Here is a 23,608-nt window from a genome sequence, read left to right on the forward strand (position 1 = left end):
AAAACTCACATTTTTTAATACAATAAAAAAGAAAACTATTTAGCGTTTCAATGGTTTAGCAACTTTTGGCTTAATCCACTGAATGTTGGTCGAGCCCAAGCCATGATTGTATATATATCTGTATATATACAGAATACAATTACAATTAAGATTTCAGGACTAGTACATATTGCAAATTAAATTTCTGAAAATGTTTGCTTGGGTTTACTTAGTACCTGATGTAAATTGGATCCGGATCCAATTCTGCAAGAGTACCATATTTTTTTTCATTTTCGCCTTTTTTTTTTTTACTTTTTGGAGTGGATTGCTGTACTAAGAATATAAGAAACATGCATTTTCTCTTTTTCTTAGAATTTTCCATTACACGAAATTAAGCCACAGCAACGCGTAGCAGGGTACAGCTAGTATATATATATAACCAAAGCTTACAACAGAAATAATAAAAAAAAAATAAATAAGTAAAATAAAATTACCCCCAACTGACCCTGCCCTGTTTCTGCAGTCCAGTCGCGTTCTTTTCCGCCATCTTGAATCCACTTTTGTCTTTTGAAAAAGAGAGGTCCCTTTCTCTCGAAATTAATCAAAGTTCCATACCACGCACGGACTTTACATACACCGGACATACTAGCAACTTGGTTATAAATAATTATACATTGAGGTGAGGAAAGATAGACGAATAAAGGCTAGACACTCCTCTACTCAAGCACACCCGTCTACATTCGTTTGTTTTTCTTTCTTTACTTTCATAATTCCGGTCTTTCCCCGCATTGTCTTTGGCTTTAAAAAAAAAAAATTATGTATATATATATATATATATATATATATATATATATATATATATATATATATATATATATATATATATATATAAGAAATTGAATTTAAACATTTACTACAAATTTGACAAAAAATACATGTTTAAAACTTAAAAAAATTTCCTTATTCCTTAATGTTTCAAAGAATGGTTCTTATCATCAGAGGATTAGCAAAATGATATCCATGGGCAGGCTACAAATTTTACTTGCTAGCACATAAATTGAAAACTACAAATTATGAAAGAAGTCATATTTGTATGAAAGTTGATCATAATGCAGAAATGTATAGGTTAAAAGAATATTCCAAAGGAAGTCCAGGCTCAATGGAGAAAAGTAGGAAAATGTAGTACAATCCAAAGAAAATGCTGATTATTCAGATGTATAGATGCATGAAATAATCCAGTAATAATTGTAATAATAGAAATTATAATAATCCAAGTGGTTAAAAGATAAATTAAAAAATGTGAAGATGACATCCTAAAATTGTGGTAGAAGATTTTTTCACTGGAAAAGATACTAAGTTAAAAAGCTATTATTGTTGTCCCAATGAGAGAGAAGAATCCTGTATGTTTCCATCAATCAAGGAAAATAAAATTTTGCATAAAATATTAAAAAATAAAATTTTTAATATATATATATATATATATATATATATATATATATATATTTGGAACTTATATATTCAATAATAGTTATGTTATAATTTTGTATTTTTCTGAGATGTTTCATATATATATATATATATATATATATATATATATATATATATATATATATGAAACATCTCAGAAAAATACAAAATAATAACATAACCATTATTGGATATATAAGTTCCAAAAATTAAATATTGGAACTTATATACTCAATCATGATTATGTCATAATTTTGTATATTTCTGGTTGATCCTAGCTATAAAGTTGATTTTAATATTGCAGTATGTACTGTATGTAATGGACATGAATGACTTCACCTTTCATTTATGTATGGTGTTGTTTTTCTTGATCTAGTTAGAGCACTATCTAAGTTTAAGTTTTTGACTTTACTTATCCATTGAACACAAAAAATAAAACTTACTTCAAAGTGATGGGCTTTTGGTATATGTTTATCATTGATGTAAGGGCAGTGTAGAGCTTCAAATTTTTTCCATTCAATTTCAAATTTTTCCCTTTGATCGAAACATTGTATGCATTTTCCAAGGGAAATAATCATTTTACTTGCAATGTCCCTAAAATGGCGGCTCTCCTGAAATGCATGTGAAGATAGTACAAAGTTTATAAATTCTTATAACATTTTTAAAAAGATACCTATCAAAAAGAATGAATTAAAAATATTAATTTACAAACATGGTACCTCCACTAAAGATATCATGAAATACTGAATTAATATGAAATTTTATAAAAAGTCTTTTTCTTCGAAGAAGCAGTGACAGTGGATGTTGTTTTTACATATCAATTTTTGATTGGACAAAAGCTAACATCAGCAGTTTCTTTCAACGAATCAGATCACAAGAGATAAAACCTCAAACATAGTATTTTTTTGCCACTTTCCTATTTTCTTCTATAGAGAATACATGTGTGCATAACACAATCCTGTCCAAAACCCTTTGAGACCAAAGACTCCAAACAATAGAACATAGGATGAGAGACATTCACAAATTTTTGTATGCTCAACGAAGCTAACACACACACCACTTACCGAACATGTATGCAAATTCATACATACATTCTTACTGGTAAGACAGGCACATTAATAAGTTTGTAGATGCACAAGCTAACAAAACAGGAACACACATTCTCTATGCCTATTCTATTCTTTTTATTTTTAATTTATTACTTTTATTCACCTGAAACAAGGCATATTGACACTGAAACATAAGGGGTGATTATGATAAGAGGGCAGATTTAAAAGGGGTCACCACAAGTAAAGTTATACAGCAAGAGTTTTGTTCACATTGCATTTACATTTATGTATGTTGGTACAGTTAAATAAACAAGGAACAAGGGGAGATTCTAAAAGCAAGCAGCCTGAGAAAATAAGCTATTTAAGTAGAAAGTTTTTCAGCACCTCTACAGTGAAAGGGTTGGATTTTGCTGCTAATCTGGTTACTCAGGAGTATTTATATAGATGAGACACTATAGCCAAAATGAACATCCATTATCAATTTCTCCTTATGGATGAAACACCTTCCACCTGGGATATTCTGAATTCTTGATCAACATTTCCATTGTCTTGACAATTTCTTAATTACAATAATTATTTCTTTTGATATTGTCTTTCTCTCTACATTCTAAAACATGCATAAAAGCAATAAATAAAAAGATATAAAATAATATCATAGAGAAAAATATTTGTTTGAAATAGCTGAGTAGTCTTGGCTACATAATCAAGTAATATAATCTTGTAAGTCGTCTCAATGAACAGCTATTTGCAGTCATAACTGGTAATATGCTTAAGCTTTAGGCTTCTGGCATATCTTTCAATGTGTCTCCCAGGCTACTATATCATTCATATTTATGGCTTACACCAGCCATATTCTTGTGTTGAGGAATCCAAATGTCTGCATATTCATTATACAGTTCTGCTAAAATATAGAGGGAAATGCTGAATTAAAAATTTTCGACAAATGACATAAAATTGATCAAGTGCTAATAATGAATAACATACACACAGATGTTGAATGCGACTCTTGTAACAACATAAAAGGTTTGTAGCTAATGTCGACTCCAACCTTCTACATGTGCATCTTGTTGAACTCTGAATGCCTTATGTCGAACTTGGAGATCAGTTTGCAAGGACCTGTGGTGTAACAAATGTAAGTGCTAAGTATTAATAAGTTCTAAGTGATAGTCTTCTGGAGGTTGAAGATTCAATCCTCAGTACATGTGATATACAGAATACAATTACAATTAAGATTTCAGGACAAGTACATATTACAAATTAAATTTCTGAAAATGTTTGCTTGGGTTTACTTAGCACCAGATGTAAACTGCCAGAATATGCTGAGCAATACTGAGCAAATCTTAAAAACGCTAGAAAACAAAAAAACCAGCATTCATTTAATACAAATTAAAAAAAAAAGATCAAACTAATAAAATAAAATATAACAACAATCTACCATAAGTTTTATGAATAAATATTAAAAAAAAAATTTTTTGTGTAAATAAGTAGAAGCATTTTTTCTCTCACGTGATTAAAAATTGGATGCGGGGGGTAAGGTTAGAGTTTAGGGTTTAGAGTTAGGGTTAGTTCCTCCAATTGGTAACAGTATGTTCTGAGCTCACCCCACATTCTCTAATTCAGATTTTTATTTTGTGGCCATCTCATTTCAGATGCTATCAGTTTGTTCTATTAACAATACTGTACAACTTGCTCGGGCATATGTACTAACTTGTGCAGCATAGTTAGATTAATTGCCGTGTGCTGCTCCATAATTTAAAATTAATAACTAAAGGACTATTTTTTTCCTTTACTTGCAATTTATCAAAAGCCATCTGCTTAGCTTCTCATAGGCTAATCACGTTTGCTATCGCATTCTGAATAACTGATCAACTTGACCAGCACTCAGCATATTCCAGCCGTTTGTGTAAGTTTCCAATCCATTCCTACAAGACATTTATGAGAATCTGATTTGCAGTATGCATTAATACTAGGACTTCTATCCTCTCATGGCTAACAAAATGAAAGCAAGCTTTGCCATGGATAAAGTAAAGGGCTCTATTTGAAATATTGTACAGATTACCAAGTTTGATATGAATATTACTGAGATCAACAAGATGCACCTGAAGAACACTGGAGGTTACATTGGCCAAAATGTTGTGAGAATAACGTCCAAGATTATTAATTGTTCCTCATCTCAAAGATTTTGAAGCATAACACAGAAAGTTTTTCAATACTGGCAAAAAATGAAGTTGTTGAATTAAAAAGTAGATTTACAAGAAATAGTATGATCAGCGATGTGAGTAGCTACTGGCAAAACAAAAGAAAAAAAACTGAAAGCAAAATGAATTTCCCAACCTGCAGAACCACAGTTCCCTTGTGTGTGTGTGTGTGTGTGTGTGTGTGTGTGTGTGTGTGTGTGTGTGAAGAGAAAACAGCGCAAAAAACAAGTACGTTCTTCTTAAACAACTCGTATCAGTTTCAACTAATAAAGTCAAAATTAGAAAGACACAGAGTGTACATGTGGGTGGAATGAAACAGGACGCCATTCTTTTATACAATCATAACATCTTAGCCTTTATGGTAAAATTTACATTTTCAGTTTTTAAAGAGAACTGTCATAAGAAGGAAGAAAATACAGAAAGAGGAAAAGAGAAAAAAACAGGAAAAAAGAAAGTGAGAGAGAAAGAAAGAGAAAAGGAAATAAAAACCAGCCAAATAGTGATAAAAAAATAAGAAGGTACGACTAGCGATTTGGCAGAAATCATCTTTTCCAGCAGATTTCAATCAAAAAGAGAATTTACAGTTGTGGAAGGCTCTAGAGATTAAAGCAGAAATCTTTTTTTTCTAGATAAAACAAAATGAGGTTCTACTACAGGAAAGTAACCCACTTCCTTGTCTGATGGATTAAAATTCGGTTCCAAGTATTCTGCAATACTAAAGAATACTTACTTTAGTACAAAGGGCAAAAACTGTGTCTTCATCCCCAAACACAAATGGCTTTGTTGAGAATAAATGAACGCTGTATCCAAGAGGACTGGTCATTGAGAATTGCAGGACATGACGTCTACAACAAAATAGAAGGCAAACATAAACTTGTGCATACACAAGCACACTAGAAGAATATCTATCCCAGGATGGGTAAAATCAATTCCCCAAACAGAAGTTTTGTAACATCATTACATCCTTTTACAAAAATTAAAATCAAAATATTATGTTAGACCTTGTGTCTAGAACCCTTATTTCAATTTTTTTATCAAAATCGATTACATGATTTTGATTGTAGAAAATGTCTAAAATTTATGGAGCCTGAAAAAGAAATTGAAATTCAGAGAATCTGGCTTAACTGATGCCTCATGACTATCGGTCAAATTCAATGAAAATCTCATATATTTGAATTTTTGAATAGTTGTGCCAATATGTCCCCTGAAAACTATTAAAAATAGTCCAAAGAAATTCCAAGGAATATTTATTAATCAATGTCTAATTGTTAAAATTTCACAGAAATCTGGATAATCTAAATTTTGACAAAAGGTTTCCACTGTTTTTGTATAAAAATTAAATTAAACTAAATATAACTCAGATTCCAACCTTTAAGGCTAGCAGTTGTAATCCAAAATTCATAATAATCAGTTAATTAGTTTAGGAGTGAATCTGGTCCATACAAAAATATAAATATATAAACATGAATAACTTTATAAAGATAGAGACTAGATGAAGTAATCATCAAGTTGGACTTCTCAAATTAATCTATTCTGCAGGTTACAAGATAGAAGATGCTAATGTATTTGCAAGAATTAGAAGTGGATAGAGTAAGTTCAGGGAACTGCTACCATTAATAACTAGCAGAATGTTATGACTGTTGACATATTCATGCATATGTAATTTAATATGAAACCTAGACAGTAAGGGTTTAGGACATGTGTTGCATGGAGAAAAGAGAATGACATGATACATAATATGAGTTTTAAATATGATGAGTTCAGAGGAAGATTAAATCTTAACAGGGAAATGTGTGCAGACTAGGAAACTTCCATGTTGAAAGAATGGATGAGAGTTATTGAGTTAATGGATGTAGAACAGTTGATGTAGCAAGGTCAGTCCACAGGAGAAGGCAGGGAGTGATTCTGGTAATGACATGGCCAGAAATAGGTTAGTTTTGATATTCAATTTCTAAAAGCTGTCCAACACATGCCAGTATGTAAAATGATAATGATGATGACAGTAAAATAAATTTCCAAATATAACTATGAAGGTACTCGGTTTATTTGTAATGATTTTATTTTGTCAGAGAGGGACATTTTTTAATAGTATAGTGAAGTTTCTTATGGATACTGCTATATTTTTGAAGTTGATTAGTATATGTTTGACTGTAACTAGTTCATCACAGAAGGTCAACGGATAAGAAAATATATATTGGCATCTGTTCAGTTTCGGGAGACAGTGGATATCTCCTGTAAGGTGAAGAAAGAGTTTCACAATCCCAAACCACACCTCTCTTGAATCAGCACTGCTTGATTCCAGTGGCAAAAAGTCAAGGAGGATAAAAAACAATGCAGAGATAAGCAGAGAGCTCTCCCATATACAGCACCTAGTATTGCCAAATGGTCACCCATTTTAGTACTGACCAGGCTCAACATCACTTAATTTTGGTGATTTAATAGGAATTGGTGTATCTATATGTTTATGTTTAGAAATCTGGACGAAACACTAAAAGACATTACCTGAAAACTCATCACAGTTTATGGATGTTCATCCGTCAGAATGACAAAGATCATTTGATCATACTGGAGGAATGATGGTTGCATTGAGAAGCAAGAGTTGTACAATGCCAACCTGCTTTTCTCCTGAGTCGGCACTACTACAGGAGAAATCCTGGATGATTAGAATCAACGCAAAGAAAAGTGGAGACCACATAGAACACATGGTATTTTCAAATGGTTACCTATTTTAGTAGTGACCAAGCTCACCTCTGCTTAACTTTGATAATCAAACAGGAACCGGTGTATCAATGTGATTATGCCATATACCACAGTTTGTAAATCACATACAAAGGGCATATTGAAAAAAATAAAAGAATACGTAATCCATATGACATCAGGATAAGCAACTCAACTCTTCGAAAGCAACTAGTGCAAGTTTAGCCACCCCCCCATGGAGAAGGTAATAAGAAAAAAAAATGTGCATGCAATTCCATGTAAGTGTGGAAAAATATACAAATATATCATTAGTAAGCTGCTTGAGATTTGTTGACCTCAAACAGCTTACTAATTTGAAAAGGCCCTTAATTGATAATGGATTACAAAGATTTTCCCAAATCTCACTACCCTGTATATCAAATTTCGAGTCTGTAGACTTAAAATTGACAGAGTTATTGCATAGGGAAATGTACACAGACACACACACAGCCACGTTCACTTTTATAGATATACTAGCATTTCAGCCCGACATTGCCTGGGCGTTTAGATGTGTGTGTTGAGCAAAAATAAAAAAGTGGTAGTAGGAAGGCAGGCTCGAACCCGTACCGTGAAGGAGGAAAAGGATGGGGGAAAAAGCCCGAGGTCATCGCTGCTACAACCACTGCCAAACTGGAAGTGACTTATGTTTTAATTAAGGCTAAACAATCGAAAGGAGAGGATGACTTTCAAAAATATTGGCGAAAAAGCGACACCCCCTTGTAGAAAACTGCCCAGTTGAAGGTGAAGATATTAATGTTTTTAGCCAATTTTTCGATATTTGTCATCTGAAAGGTCAAACTTCAAAATGATACTGATCTTGAAAAGATCCGTCGCCTTTGTTGAAAGTTTTAGGCAGATGTGCAAATATACATACATACATACATTTATATATTGGTAACTAAAAATTTTCGACCCAAACCAATTAAAAAGCTTGCCCTATTTCTGAATACCCTTTATGTAAAATTTCAAATGTTTAGACCAGAAATTGTCTGAGTAATTTAGTAGAGACTGCAGAGGTCAATTTTTTTTAACTTTGACCCATATTATGACTTAAAATTTATTGTTTTGGGCTGAAATCAAGTTATTAAGTTAGATCCATGTCCAAGGAACCTATATCTAAAATTTCAAGTGTTTAGACCCAAAATTGTCGGAGGAGTTCGATAGAGTTCTCAAAGGTCAAATTGTTGAACTTTGACCCCTAAACAGCCAGATTTCTAGCTGATAACGGATCACAAAGATTTTCCCAAATCTCAGTACCCTGTATATTAAATTTCGAGTCTGTAGACTTAAAATTGAGAGAGTTATTGCAGAGGGAAATGTACACAAACACACAGACAGACACATTCACTTTTATAGATAGCAGTTCCGCCTGGCTTTGCATGAGCCCTATGTACTGTTCATAAATTTATGTGCATCTGTATATATTAAAAAGTGTGAACATGTACGGTAATGCCTTTCTTTATAATAGGCTTCATTAACTACCATAGAGAAAAGGTGGTAGAGACCGCAGACGTCAAATTTTTAAAAACTTTGTCCCCAATTTTGACCCCTTAACATTTATTGTTTTGGGCTCAAATCAAATTAAAATTCTTGACCTATATTAAAGTAAACTACATCTAAAATTTCAAGTGTTTAGACCCAAAATATGCAAAGGAATTTGGTAGAGCCTGCAAAGGTCAACTCTTTCAATTTTGACCTCTTGGCAGCCAAATTTTCACCCCAAAACTGATTAAAAAGCTTTCTGCATGTCTGAATACACTTTATGTAAAATTTCAAATGTTTAGACCAAAAATTGGCTTAGTAATTTGGTAGAGACAGCAAAGGTCAAATTTTTTAAAACTTCAACCCCAATTATAACCCCTTAACATTTATTGTTTGAGACTCAAATTGAATTATACAGTAAGATCCATGTCCAAGCTACCTATATCTAAAATTTCAAGTGTTTAGACTCAAAATTGGTGGAGGAGTTTGGTAGAATTTTCAAAAGTCAAATCGTTGAACTTTGATCCTTTAACAGCAAAATTTCTGGCCGAAACCTGATTAAAAAGATTTCCCCAAATCTCAATACCACGTATGTCAAATCTCGAGTCTGTAAACCTGAAAATTGACAGAGTTATTTGGTAGGAAAATGTACACAGACACACAGACAGACAGACTCACAGACAGACATTTTCACTTTTATAGATATGGGTGCCCGATGTTGCCCAGGTGTTTCGAGGCATGTGTTGAGCAAAAAAAAAAAATGTGGTAGTAAGAATGCAGGCTCAAACCCGTACCACGAAGGAGGAAAAGAATGGGGGAAAAAATGTGACATCTTTGTTGTTATGACCACTGCCAAACCGGAAGTGACATAGATTTAAATTATGGCTAAACAATCAAAACGAGGGGATGACTTTCAAAAATATCGGCGAAAAAAGCGACCCCTCCCTCTAGAAAAGTGCCCAGTTGAGGGTAAAGAAATTAATGTTTTTAGCCAATTTTTCGGTATTTGTTGTCTGAATGATTCAGCTTCAAAATGATATTGATTTTGTGAAAGTTTTAGGCAGACATGCAAACATACATACATAGATTTATAAATTTGTAGCTCAAATTTTCAACCCAAACCGATGAAAAAGCTTGCCCTATCTCTGAATACCCTAATTAATTAAATTTTCAATAATTAAAGTTTCAAATAATTGCCTGAGTAATTTGGTAGAGACTGCAAAGGTCAATTTTTTTAAACTTTGGTCCCTATTATGCCCCCTTAAAATTTATTGTTTTGGGCTCAAATCAAGTTATTAAATTAGATCCATGTCCAAGAAACCTATATATAAAATTTCAATTGTTTAAATCCAAAATTGTCGGAGGAGTTTGGTAGAGTTCTCAAAGGTCAAGTCATTGAACTTTGACCCCTTAACAGCCAAATTTCTGGCCGAAACCCGATCACAGATTTTCCCAAATCTCAGTATCCTGTATATCAAATTTCCAGTCTGTAGACTGAAAATTGACAGAGTTATTGCATAGGGAAATGTACACAGACAGACAGACTTGCAGACACGTTTACTTTTATAGATATATAGATATATACTAGCATGGGTGCCCGGCGTTGCCCGGGTATTTGGAGGTGTATGCTGAGAAAAAAAAAACAAAAAAAACGGTCAATTTTTTTAAACTTTGATCCCTATTGTGACCCCTTAAAATTTATTGTTTTGGGCTCAAACCAAGTTATTAAGTTAGATCCATGTTCAAGGAACCTATATCAAAATTTTAAGTGTTTAGACCCAAAATTGTCGGAGGAATTTGGTAGAGTTCTCAGAGATCAAATCGTTAAACTTTGACCCCTCAACAGCCAAATTTCTGTCTGAAAACCGATAACATAGATTTTCCTAAATCTCAGTAAGCTGTATATCAAATTTCGAGTCTGTAGACTGAAAATTAACAGAGTTATTGCAAAGGAAAATGTACACAGACAGACAGACAGACAGACACGTTCACTTTTATATATATATATATATATATATATATATATATATATATATATATATATATATATATATATATAGTAACAATTTGTAATCTATAGTGATAAGAAGTAAGACTGCTCATCTAAAAACAAAAATAGGTTTAAGAATCCCCAAATTTATACTAGGATTGTCTGCAAGGATCTGTGGCATAATGGTATAGTACTAAGTTAAATTCAGTTCTAATGACATTCTTCTGGAGGTTGAAGATTCAATCCTCAGTGCAAATGATACTAAGAATGCAATTGCAAATTACTTAAGCTGACAAACATGAACATGTTACCATCATGGATTAAAATAAAGTTTCATTCAAAATTCCAAACACATTCTCAAATTTGATGAGATACACCTGAAGAAAATTGGAGGTTACATTGATTGAAGTGTTGTACAAATAACAGTCAAGATGAGAAAAGTAATCTGAGTAATCCAAATAATACACTAATCATCCTTTGATGTTAATTCTGATGTCCTTGAATTTAAATTGTGAATGTTTTTTTCTGGAGCTGTACCGGTTTGTTCTTTTGATATCTAAATGACTTCACTAATGCTCTTGGCTGCTTTCTGAAATTCTCTTCTTTTCTCCCACCTTTCTAGTCATTTGTTTTTGTCAGCTGAAGATGATTCAATGAAGAATCAAAAGTGTTAGCGATACATACAAAAATTTTAACTAATTTTTAAAAATTTTGATTGAAAAAAAGATTGTTAGTAAAAATGAAAAATGAAAAAAAGGCATAATCAAGCAAGGAATTTTGTTATGTTTTACAATGTTTGCTTAAATCAGAGAATGCTTCTTAAATACATACAATTCATATATATACAAGAGGTATTCCAAAAGTTATTTTGTCCAAATGGATATGAAGGGATTGTAAATTGCATTGTTATGATGATTGAACTTATGCATTCATAGCCTGAAAGTTTCATCTCTTTGTTGCAGATATTGACAGAGTGAGACTCTAAGAAAGCAATCCTTGTCATGGACATGCATCAGAAGCAGAGATGCATTATCGAATTCCTAGTAAAAGTGCATTGAGAATAGTGATGACTATGAAAAAAATAAATTCCAGAGCACAAAAGATAACTCATTTTAATGGTACTACTCACATCTTTTTAACTTTTCAACTTTTTGAGTTAAAAAAAATAGGAGGCAGGAACTGGTTGGTGTCACTGTCATATTTGTTGTAAGTCCGAGTACTTTACAATCTGCCTGGATTCATGGTTAATGATAGATTAATCTGTTTTTTAACAATTTATATATATTTTTTTTAATAACGTGTATATTCATTTTATTGGTTTATTATTTTAATAACGTTACAAATATTTCAGGATGTTACTACTATTGGTAAAGTTTATTTTATTGATAAGTTTTTTTAGTTTCCATTAGTAATGCTTCTAGTATTTCAAGTTTTCACTTATTATTGGTTTGTTCAGGTATAGATGTGTTGTCAACTAAACTCTTACTAAATTGGGACAAGGGACAGAAATATTGATTAGTCGAGTGGTTAAATATAGCACTATTTTCCAAGTGATGCATGGTTAATCTCTTTGACAATGTCGTGGTAGTCAAACCTATGTATATTAGCATTACAAGTACAAGACATCGGCAATATTACATACCTAATGTGCTTCAAGAATTCATATCTTTTTTTATTTGTGGGTCAAATTTTAAAAGAATTACATTGATGGAAAGAGAATAAGATAAGCATTCCAATGATATTAATTCATTTTGCTTTTATGTGTTCAATGTTTTTATGCTTCACTGTTAAAAATGAAAAACGGTAAAAAATGACAAGAAAAAGGGAAACTTTTTTCAATATTTACATTTTATATGTTACGTTTGGATACACATATGCGGGTCAAATTTGATTGGATATGGCTGAAATTTTACAGGCTATATAAACATAGAAGTCTATCTCTACTGGAGTTTGATTTATATTTTTACAACCACAAGAAGCAAGTTACGACCGAGAAAAGTTGACAAAGAATATTTAAAAATTGATAAGATAAATCGGCATATATCATCCATTTTCATATAGATAATAGTTTCAGAATTATTTTCATGTCTAATATGTAAACACTTGATAATTATTAATTGCGCAGAAATTTCTTTAAAATATTATCTTTTATAGAAATTCAAATTCGCTTAACAGAAAAACAACTCGCTAAGCTGACTAAAGTATTCTCTTAAAAATAGAAAACTATTTTCCTGCTTTCGTCTTATTAGACTAGTCATTTTTTATTCTGAGTTTGTTAATTTTAAAAAGTTATTTTCAAGTTTTCCAAATTTGATTTCCAAACAATACTGAGCCAAAACTATTTTGTTGTTTTTAACGCTTTCAGTACATGTGTACTAAAAGTACACATGTACTGAAAGCGTTAAAAAATAACAAAATGTACATGCGTTTAACTTCTTACTTGTAATTACGGTAGAATTGTGTTTTTTAGTGGTAAAAAAAAACAAATATATAACAAATAAAAGGTACTTGTGCACTTATGCTACCATGCTGAAATAATAACATTATTATTTAGAAACCTATTTCTTAACATGGGAAAGGAAGGGTGTTTTGTTAAATATTCTGTACTTTCACCTAACAATTAAATAAAAAAGATATTGTGAAACTTGAATTTATTTTTAACTCATTGTCAAGACCATTTTTTCGAATCTGTAAAACAAACCGTTTTTTTTAACTGAGGATATCTAAATAATAATAATAATAATAATAATAATAATTAGGCGGTTTGATAAAGAATTTCATTGTGATGCATTTTGTAAATTTTTATCTTGTTTCCACCTTAACAGCTTTCTTTAAAATGACTACCTTTTAAGGTTTTTAAGTATGCTGAAAACGAATATCGCATTTAAATTTTCCGCAAATAAGTAGCTTTCTGGATATTAAGCAATGCCATTCCTTACATTATTGTTGATGGCCATCTTGGTATGTGCGTTTACGCATAGTTTCTTGGGGTTACGTTTGTGCGCTTGCGCGTACCAAAATGGCCACCAGCAATAACATAAGAAATGACATTGCTTAATATCTGGAAAACTACTTATTTGCAGAAAAATTAAATGTGGTATTTGTTTTCAGCATACCTTAAAATTTATAAAAGTAATCATTTTAAATGTTAAGGTGGAAACAAGGTAAAAATTACCATTTTATTTCTTTGTTTACATAGTTGAATTTTCAGTAAAACAACAGAATAGAAATGACAAAAATTACCATCAATTGGTGAATATATCGTTGTTGCTTATCAGGATTCCTGGTATCCTAGTACTGTGAAAGTTACATAGAGGATTCATGTAGAGTACGATTTATGGTTGCATCTCATAAAATAGGGGTTTATTTTGGGCCAGATAGAGGAGGATTTACAAAATTGAAAATTGGACTGGTCCCAAAATGTATAAGTTCTGGTCGACTATGGGAATTTCCATCTTTTACAGAAATCCAAAATCTATATGAAAAATTTTCTTCGATTTATTTTTGAAATTAATTCATATCTACTCATTTTTTTTCTTTGAGGGGAGTAGTAAATATTGGCCATGAATGCTCTTTAGGCATTCAATGGCTACACCCAAATTAAGCTCTCCTTTGGTAAAGAGGCAGGAAAATGCCTATTCTCAATAAAGCTATATTTAAATACCACTATAATACTTAGTTTTGTTCATAAATAGACACCCACTGTATGATACAATGCGCCAGTTTAAAAATTGAAATTTGTACATTTGAATTTATAATTCATGGCTTATGGTAAAGAGATACATCAAATTTGACTGCATGATCAGAAAGAGCACACAATTTTACATAAGAGTGCCAAGTTTCATGAGAATAGCTTGAAAAATATATAAATGGTGGCAAAATTACCGAATTTCTTGAAATGTTGAGGTCCATAATTTAGTCCACTTTTTCTAAAGAAAAATGTCCACGGAAAAGCCTAAATTTTGGCACTTAAAATCCTCATAACTTTTGAACTAATGATGGCATTTGCATAATTAAAACGGTTTTAAGCATCTTTTACATAGCTCTTTTCATGCAAGTTGATAAAATAACAATTATCTAAAAAGAAAAAAATCAACTTGTAATACTATGTATATGTTTTTACCTTGACTGTTAGAGACACATTTGAATTCATAAACTAAGTTAGTCCTATCAAGCAACTCAGTCAATGGGGGGGGGGTTATTACTTATAATCAGGTTAGAGGTTTTAAATTTATTGTAGTGAATGATTAATTTTATTTTTTTGTTAGAGTCTATGGATTGCACATTTTTATTAAGAATATTTTTTAATGTGTTTTCATCTATTCTGTAATTATTATAACATATATATATATATATATATATATATATATATATATACTAGCAAAAGTACCCGTCATTGACTGGGTTCAAAAACAGCCTACAGAAAATGGACTCTGATTTATGAAAGTATGATAGGTTATGAAAAGGAAGGGTTGTAAAGAGATAGCTTCGAATTTGGGGGTATCAAAACCGAAACAAAATATGATGAAAGTAAAAATAAAATAGATAAACCCCATAATTTATTATACCATACCTGTTCACACTGAAACACTTATCACAATATTCTGTGGATCTATATTAAAAAACCTTATTAAACTTTGTGACATATTTCCATTCTATGGAGGTCAGGTGCGAACGAACACCCCATAATTTTATTATACCATATTTCTTCAAACTGAAACATAATTATCAAAGTATACTTACGCAGATAGATATGAAAAGTCTTTATTAAAGTTTGTGCCTATTTCCATTCTATGGAGGCCAGGCGCGAACGTAGACCCCACAATTTTATTATACCATCCCTATTTAAGTTAAAACATACTTATCAAAGTATTCTTATGTACATCTATATCAAAAACACTTGTAAACGTTTTTGTTTTTCATTTTTAAATTTTTTATTTCCATACTTTGTGGACCAGGCACGAATGCAGACCCCACAATTTTAATGAACCACCGTTCTGCCAGATCAAACATACCCATTCCTGTGTCTCGATACATCTTCTATCATTATATGTAATCAGTTTTTTAAAATAGTCAACCATATAGGAGCCTATTCGTGACCCCACACACACACACACACACACACACACACACACACAGGGAGACATTCAGCTTTATATTATAGATATATATTTCAACAAAGATTCAAAATACGGATTGGACTCCTTTACCTCACTGTTACCAAAGACTGTCACTTTGAATTTTACCATACAATTCGGATACAAAATTTAATATCCTTTTTTATTTTGAACAAATATATAATTTCTCTTACTCTATGTTTTAAAAACTTTAAAAACTTTTAATCATAATTTTCTATGTTTATTGTATTTAGCAACTTAGGTATAAACCATTATAATTTTCTAATATTTTCTCCTCTGAGGAGATGGGTAGACATTGAAAACCTATAGGTTAAGGAGATATACTTTTTGAATTGTATTCTTTGTCTTGCATATAATAAAACTCTAGATTTGAAACTTAACCATTTCACGTCATCGAATTTAAATGACTAAATTATGATTTATTTACTCTATCTGGTATATTGAGCAATTTTTTATTTAGCTGGGATTGTCTTCATAAAATATTACAGCCAATAGTATTTTGTAAGATCAATAATCACTTGAGTTCCATACCAGTAGATCTATTGCATTACACTATTATGAAATATATATATATATATATATATATATATATATATATATATTTAACTACTAATCATCCCCACTATGATTAGTATTTTGTATATTTACATTCATATTTATTTAAAATTAAATATATAAAGGTTAAATATATTTATACATATATACATTTTTTTTAATGTAATTATAAATACATTTTATACATTACTAATATAGTTTTGGATTTCCTTTATTAATATATGACACACACATATATATATATATATATATATATATATATATACTCGAGTCTATGTAAATACAGATTTGCCCAAAATGGTGCAGGATCCAATCCCATTGGAATACCTACCGTTTGGAGTCATATTTTATTCCCCATTTGAAAATAGCATTCTTTAATAAGATGACTTACAAGTATTTTTAAAATGCCTTTAGAAACACTCGTTTTGCTATTTTTATTTTTACACCAGAAAGCTTTAGAGTTTGAAAAGTCTATATATTTACCTTTTCCATCTTCAAAAGCTAAATCTACAGTATCATTTAATTCTTTTATAAGTTTTTTGCGTGGAATTTTAGTATATAGCGTACTACAATCATAAGTAGCTATAGATTTTGCTTTTATTGTGGAATTTATTTTATCTAATTTTTCTTTCACTGGTTGGGAATTATTTACTACCCAAAATAGATTTATATTACTATAGAATTTTCTTTTCAGGTGAAAATTATTTATTTGATTTATAATTTTTTTATATATATATATATATATGTGTGTGTGTGTGTGTGTGTATGTGTGTGTGTGTGTGTGTATATATATATATACATATTGAATAGCAACTGAATAAATAGAATATAAAATAAAAATATTAATATGCAACAAATATATATCAAAATGATTATAAAAATTAATACTGAGTCTTTATATACTGATTTAAGAAAAATAAACAATAAGTAATTCACTCATTACAAAATAAAAAATATATATAAATAAAAATAGAATATAAGTCTATCTATCTTCTATACTCCTATAAATCTGGTTTTCTTTTGTGTGTATTGATATTCATATTAAAAACCCTCTTTTCTATTTATTTAAAAAGAAAATACAATTTTCTTATATATGGGTTGTGGAATCGCATTCACTAGCAAACGATCTAGCTAATTTGCATATTCTTTTAAACATTCATTTTAATTAATTCCCTATTAGTTGCTTCGTTGTTTTTAATGGGATAATCATCTTTAGTTAACTATTACCTGTAATTATATTCATGCAGATATTCTACATGATTTATACTTGCATAATATTTGCGAAAAAAATTTATAGTACACACAAAATTGTTTCCATATATATTTATGTATGCATATATATTTTTGTTAAACAAATCTATCTATCTATCTATTATTTCTATTTCGTCTATAAAAGTGCGTGTGTGTGTGTGTGTGTGTGTGTGTACATTTCCATACACAATAACTATGTCAATTTTAAGTCTACAGACTCGAAATTTGATATACAGGGTAGTGAGATTTGGGAAAATCGATGTGACCGGATTTCGGCCACAAATGTAGCGAGTAAGGGGTCAAAGTTTAACGATTTGACTTTTGAGAACTCTACCAAACTCCTCCGGCAATTTTTGGTCTAAACACTTGAAATTTTAAATATAGGTTCCTTGGACATGGATCTAACTTAATAAGTTTATTTGAGCCCAAAACAATAAATGTTAAGGGGTCATAATAGGGGTCAAATTAAAAAAATTGACCTTTTTTTTTTTTTTTGCTCAACATACACATCCAAACACCCGGGCAATGCCGGGCTGAAATGCTAGTATAGAATAAATATATTAATTAAAAAAGTATAAGTACAAGGCCCTAATAAAAAGTATAAATAAATAAAATATTTTATTATCCATTTTCTACTGAGCCTAATATTTTCTGTGGACCTAGCATTATTGTCTATCAATTTTAAGTTGTTTAACATGGAAAGTTAATGCCCACTGTACATGAGTCATTCACTGCTTTGGTTTGTTTTATGGCTTATCAACCCTTTTGGGTTGATTCTGTTGTTTTATTCACCCTCAAGAAGATTCCTCAGCCATGTCAAAAATAAAGTATTCTTTCTATCACAACTGAAAAGGACTTTCCTTTCTTCCTCTATATGTCTAATATCAAGCAGAATTTCTATGAACAATATCTTTCAAATAACTTCCTATCTGTGTAACGCATTACTACTGGAATATTTCCCTGCAGACTATAATATATGTCTGTCTTCAAACGTAATGTCAACAAATATTTGTTATAAACCGTCTCTATAAGTAATCAAATTTGTTCATTACATTAATCATTTTCAATATTTTTCATTATTAAAATGAAAATGCATAAACTAATAACAACACATAAATAATGACAATGCATCAAATTGGCAATATAGAACAGAGGTGATTAGTGTGATCATGTATGGAAGTGAAAACTGGCCCATGAGGGTTGAAGATATGTGCTGCATAGAAAGAAATGATCTGAGAATGATACATGGATGTATAATGTGAGTTTTAAAGACAAACTTAGTTTTGATAATCTTGGAGGAAATCATAGGAAGATTTATGCAGAAGAATAGACGTCAATGGTTTAGTTACATTGAAAAAATTGATAAACGTTCTTGGGTTAGTAAATGTACAACTGTTGAGATAGCAGATTCAAAATAGAAAGACCAAGGAAACATGAGAGGAAGCAAGGATGTAGACAGGAAGGAACAAAGATGAGGGGGTCCAAACTTTCATAGCAAAGATTTTCAAAATATAATGTTTTATTCATTTCGTTTCATGTTTTTTATTATAATTAGATCAACCTAAATATTGCAATGAATGCTCATTGAATGTTCTTATTATGCAAAATTTAAATATTTTGATTGTTTTTATATATTTTTATATAATTATTTTATCAAATTACTCAACCTGATTAATAAATGTAATTTTTGAGTTGCCCTAATTATAACTTTTTATGTTTCATAGTTTTTTGCTAAGTCTTGGTAACTTTTATCACATTTTGGTTGTAATTAAATAGTTATAGATGTATGAAGCAAAACTAAAAATGAATGAAACGAAATGAAAATAAATTAGTTAATATTTTGAACGAAACAAAACAAAATGAAACAAATTCAACTTTACAAAATTCTCCTAAAGGTAGGTAAACTTTGTTAATGGTGTTACTGGGAAGCCATCAGGGAACTAATCAGAGATGCCCCATGGAGAAATATTTTTTCTCTCCCTGCTGAACAGTGTGCAAACGAGACCACTGACTGGTTCAAAACTGCAATCGAAGCGCATGTTCCCATGCGGAAATTTTATAGTAAGACCCACTCTCCCCAATGGTTTACGTTGACTTGCGCAACTGCCATTGCTCAAAAGCAGCATGCATACCGTAGGTTTAACCGACATAAGTCCAGTTCAAACAGACTGAAGTATATAGAAGCTAGAAATAATGTTAAGAAAGAAATAGCGACAGCTAAGAGAGAATTTACGGAAACCACTAAAAAGCGCATCGAAGCACAAAAACTAGAAACTCGAGACTTCTGGAAAATCTACAACAGTGTGGTAAATAATGGGCAATCAACAATTCCCCCACTAACCAACAATCACGAGGTTCTCTCCTCAGCAACCGACAAGGCTAACATGCTTGCCAGTCAGTTTGCCTCAAACTCCACACTGGACCCTTCCAACCACCCCCTACCTGACTTTCCTATGTGGACAGACGCCACGCTAGACGATCTGAAAATCACCCCTACTCAGGTGCATGCCATCATAAAAAACCTTGACACTTCAAAAGTATGTGGACCCGATCTCATCCCAGCTGTGCTATTAAAAAAGTGCTCAGCCGAAGTAGCTCCAGTTCTCTCCAAACTCTACAACAAATGCCTTAATGAATCTTGCTTTCCGGGCTGTTGGAAAACTGCTTCTGTTGTATCAGTATTCAAGAATTCTGGCGAAAGGACTGACCCATCAAATTATCGCCCCATTAGCCTCCTCCCACTTTTTGCCAAAATATTTTAGACCTTAATTAACCATGCTCTAGTCCATCACCTTACAGATGCTAAACTTCTGACTGACCAACAATATGGATTTAGACAAGCCCGTTCCACAGTAGACATCCTAACTGTAATTTCTGAATGTATATACCATTCACTGGACAAAGCGGGGGAGGGCAGAGCGGTAGCTCTAGATATATCTAAGGCTTTTGACAGGGTATGACATGAGGGTCTCCTCAGGAAAATTAGATCATACGGTATCACTGGTAGAATACTTAACATAATTAAATCCTTCTTAGATAAGAGAAAAATCCAGGTTGTCCTCGACGGTCGTACATCTAAACAATATGATATAAATGCGGGAGTGCCCCAGGGTTCTCTCCTTGGACCTCTATTGTTCCTGATATTCATAAATGACCTCCCCGACAAAATTGCCTCTGAGATGGGTATATATGCTGATGACACCACACACTATGGCAGGCATGACAGGAAGACAAATGAACACATTTCTAAAGAAATGGCAGAAACACTAGAGGAAGATCTCCAATCTGTGGTGGAATGGGGACAAAAGTGGTTGGTTGTGTTCAATGCCACCAAGACTAAACTAGTTTCATTCAATAATTACAAGAAACTTTCTCTACCACCTATAGCAATGGCCAACGACTCTTTATCTGAGAGTACATCTTTCAAACTCCTTGGCCTAACGTTCATAGGGAACATGAGTTGGAACAATTACATTGAAGGCATTGCCAGGGCCGCTGCAAGAAAGGTGGGCTCTCTCTACCGTGCTAGACAACTACTAACACCCGAAAGTATCCTGTACCTCTATAAGGCCACCATTCGCCCATGTATGGAGTATTGCTGTCACATTTGGGCTGGTGCATCTGCTACTAGTTTCTCGCTTCTTGACAAGGTTCAAAAGAGAGTCGCAAACCTGATAGGCCCTGAACTGGCATCTAAGCTTCAGCCTCTGCCCCATCAACGAAATGTTGCATCCCTCTGCCTTTTCTACAAGTATTTTAGTGGTGAATGCTCTGACGAACTGCAATCACTTGTGCCCCCACGACGTGAGCACCCTCGACAAACCAGACGGGCTGCTAAATCCCACCCCCACACTGTAGAGATCCCTAGATGTAAAAGATCTTTTTACTCCAATAGTTTCTTCCCCAGAACCGCTAGACTCTGGAATTCCATTCCAGGTCCCTGCTTCCCCAACAGTACTGACGTGCAGAAGTTCAAGTGTAATGTGAACCGACATCTTGCTGCCCAAATCCCTACATAGTACCCCAGTAGTTGTTGCCCCTGATAGTAGCCCCCTACACCAAAGTGGCAATTTGCCTTGTTTGAGGTGAAAATGTAATTATTGTGAAATGGCAGGCAAAATTAATTCGCAAGCATTAAATAATTTCCTCTCATTAGCAGGCAAATTATTTACAACAAGGCAAATATCTGTCTGCCTATCTCTTATTGCCTATTGGCACTTTAAATTAGGAGAAAAAATTTTGGTCAACTTCTCCAAGGGAGGATCCTAAAAGCACAGAAGGCACGACTGGCCCTTGAGAGGAAGTAATAAAAATAGACTTGAAAGAAAGAAGGATAAATAAAGAGTTGGCCAGAGATAGGTTAGTTTGGAAATCAATTATTTAAAACTGTCCAACATATATAAAACAAACATTAAACTGACATCAATAACCACGACGATGCATCAATCTTGTGAAGCCTTATTCTTGAATGGTTTCTGGATTTGATAAGTGATGACACATTAAAAACAAAAAGAAATAGCAACAAAGAATTAAAAAAACGAATAAGATATCTTTAAAAGCTGACATTTGCTTAACAAAGTGTAAAAGATAATTCTTCTATCATACTCACCCAGCAGGTAAAGACAGCACAGCAGCTCGTATTGCTGTTGTATCAATCGTAAGAATTGGATTACCCATCACTAAGGTCTTCCAGGAATGAGGTTCCACTGCCAAATGCCCTGGAACTGCTCCATGTTCATGGTTCTGTGGTGATCCTAAATAGGCTTGCTGCCTGTCTATAAGAAAAACAATGTTATAAGCAAAATATTTTGTATTATTTGGGCTATTCAGACTTCTGTTCTTATTGACCTTCTTCAAATGCATTTTTTCAAACTCAGCAATTTTTTTTTGGTTACAATGTTGTAGTCATTTCTTTCACTTTTGTTGACAAAAAATTCTAAAATAAAAATTATAATCGGTAATCTGTACAGATCTATGGCGCAATGGATAAAAGTGTTAAATATAATCAGTTCTCAGTGACAGTCTTCTAAAGATTAAAATTTAAATTTATATTATGGGTGATACTAAGAATACAATTATGAATTACTTAAGACTTTTAATTGCTCACGTTTGATGGAATGAGAGCAACTTACCTTAAATAAAAGGTTCCATTCAAAATTTGATACAGATTTCCTAAGTTTAATAGAAAGACTCCAAAGTCTGACAAGATGCACTTGAAGAAGGTCAGAGGTTATATCAACGGAAATGTTGAAAATTGACAGAGGTTATATTGACCATGATGAGAAGAAAAGTCTGAATAATCCAAATAATTAAAAAAATCAAGCCTCAACTGATAAATTATGAAACACTAAGAAGTTTACTTAAAACATTTTTATTTCAATATGAACTATAATTCTAAAAAATTTTGCATGGCATTTCCCAATTTATTTATTTTTTAAAATTTATACTTAAAATAATTAAAATAAAATGTTTGCAGCAAAATTTAGATATCATGGAGTTTTGCTTTTGTGGATTTGAAGAAAACATTTGGTAGAGTATCAAGTAATTGTTTAGTGTGGACTTTGTATAATTTAGGGTGTGATTTAGTGGTTGGTGAAGGTTGTTCATGCAATGTACAAAAATAGGAATTAATAACACATTTATAAGCAGCTTTAGTGTTAAAGTAGAAGTAGATCAGGGATCTGTATTGAATCCATTGCTTTTCTTCTGTGTTATAGAAGTGTTATCAAAGGAGTTTTATATGGATTGTTGAAAACTTCTTTG

At 31.9% G+C, this 23,608-nt stretch overlaps 1 protein-coding gene across 6 annotated transcripts in view; it reads right to left on the bottom strand.

Moving 5' to 3' along the window:
- Positions 1-23,608, bottom strand: part of LOC145242387 (androglobin-like) — a 337,568-nt gene that overhangs the window by 119,114 nt on the left and 194,846 nt on the right. For all 6 annotated transcript variants that reach the window (XM_080105409.1, XM_080105408.1, XM_080105404.1 and 3 more), the window contains 3 exons: positions 22,455-22,620; positions 5,424-5,538; positions 1,890-2,057 (listed from right to left, as the gene is read on the bottom strand). In XM_080105409.1, the coding sequence (XP_079961535.1) occupies positions 1,890-2,057; positions 5,424-5,538; positions 22,455-22,620 (449 nt within the window). The remainder of the gene's footprint in view (positions 1-1,889; positions 2,058-5,423; positions 5,539-22,454; positions 22,621-23,608) is intronic.

The sequence above is a fragment of the Euprymna scolopes genome, chromosome 21 (genome assembly GCF_053919585.1).
Source record: "Euprymna scolopes isolate OS-2025 chromosome 21, ASM5391958v1, whole genome shotgun sequence".
Taxonomy (NCBI): Eukaryota; Metazoa; Mollusca; class Cephalopoda; order Sepiida; family Sepiolidae; genus Euprymna; species Euprymna scolopes.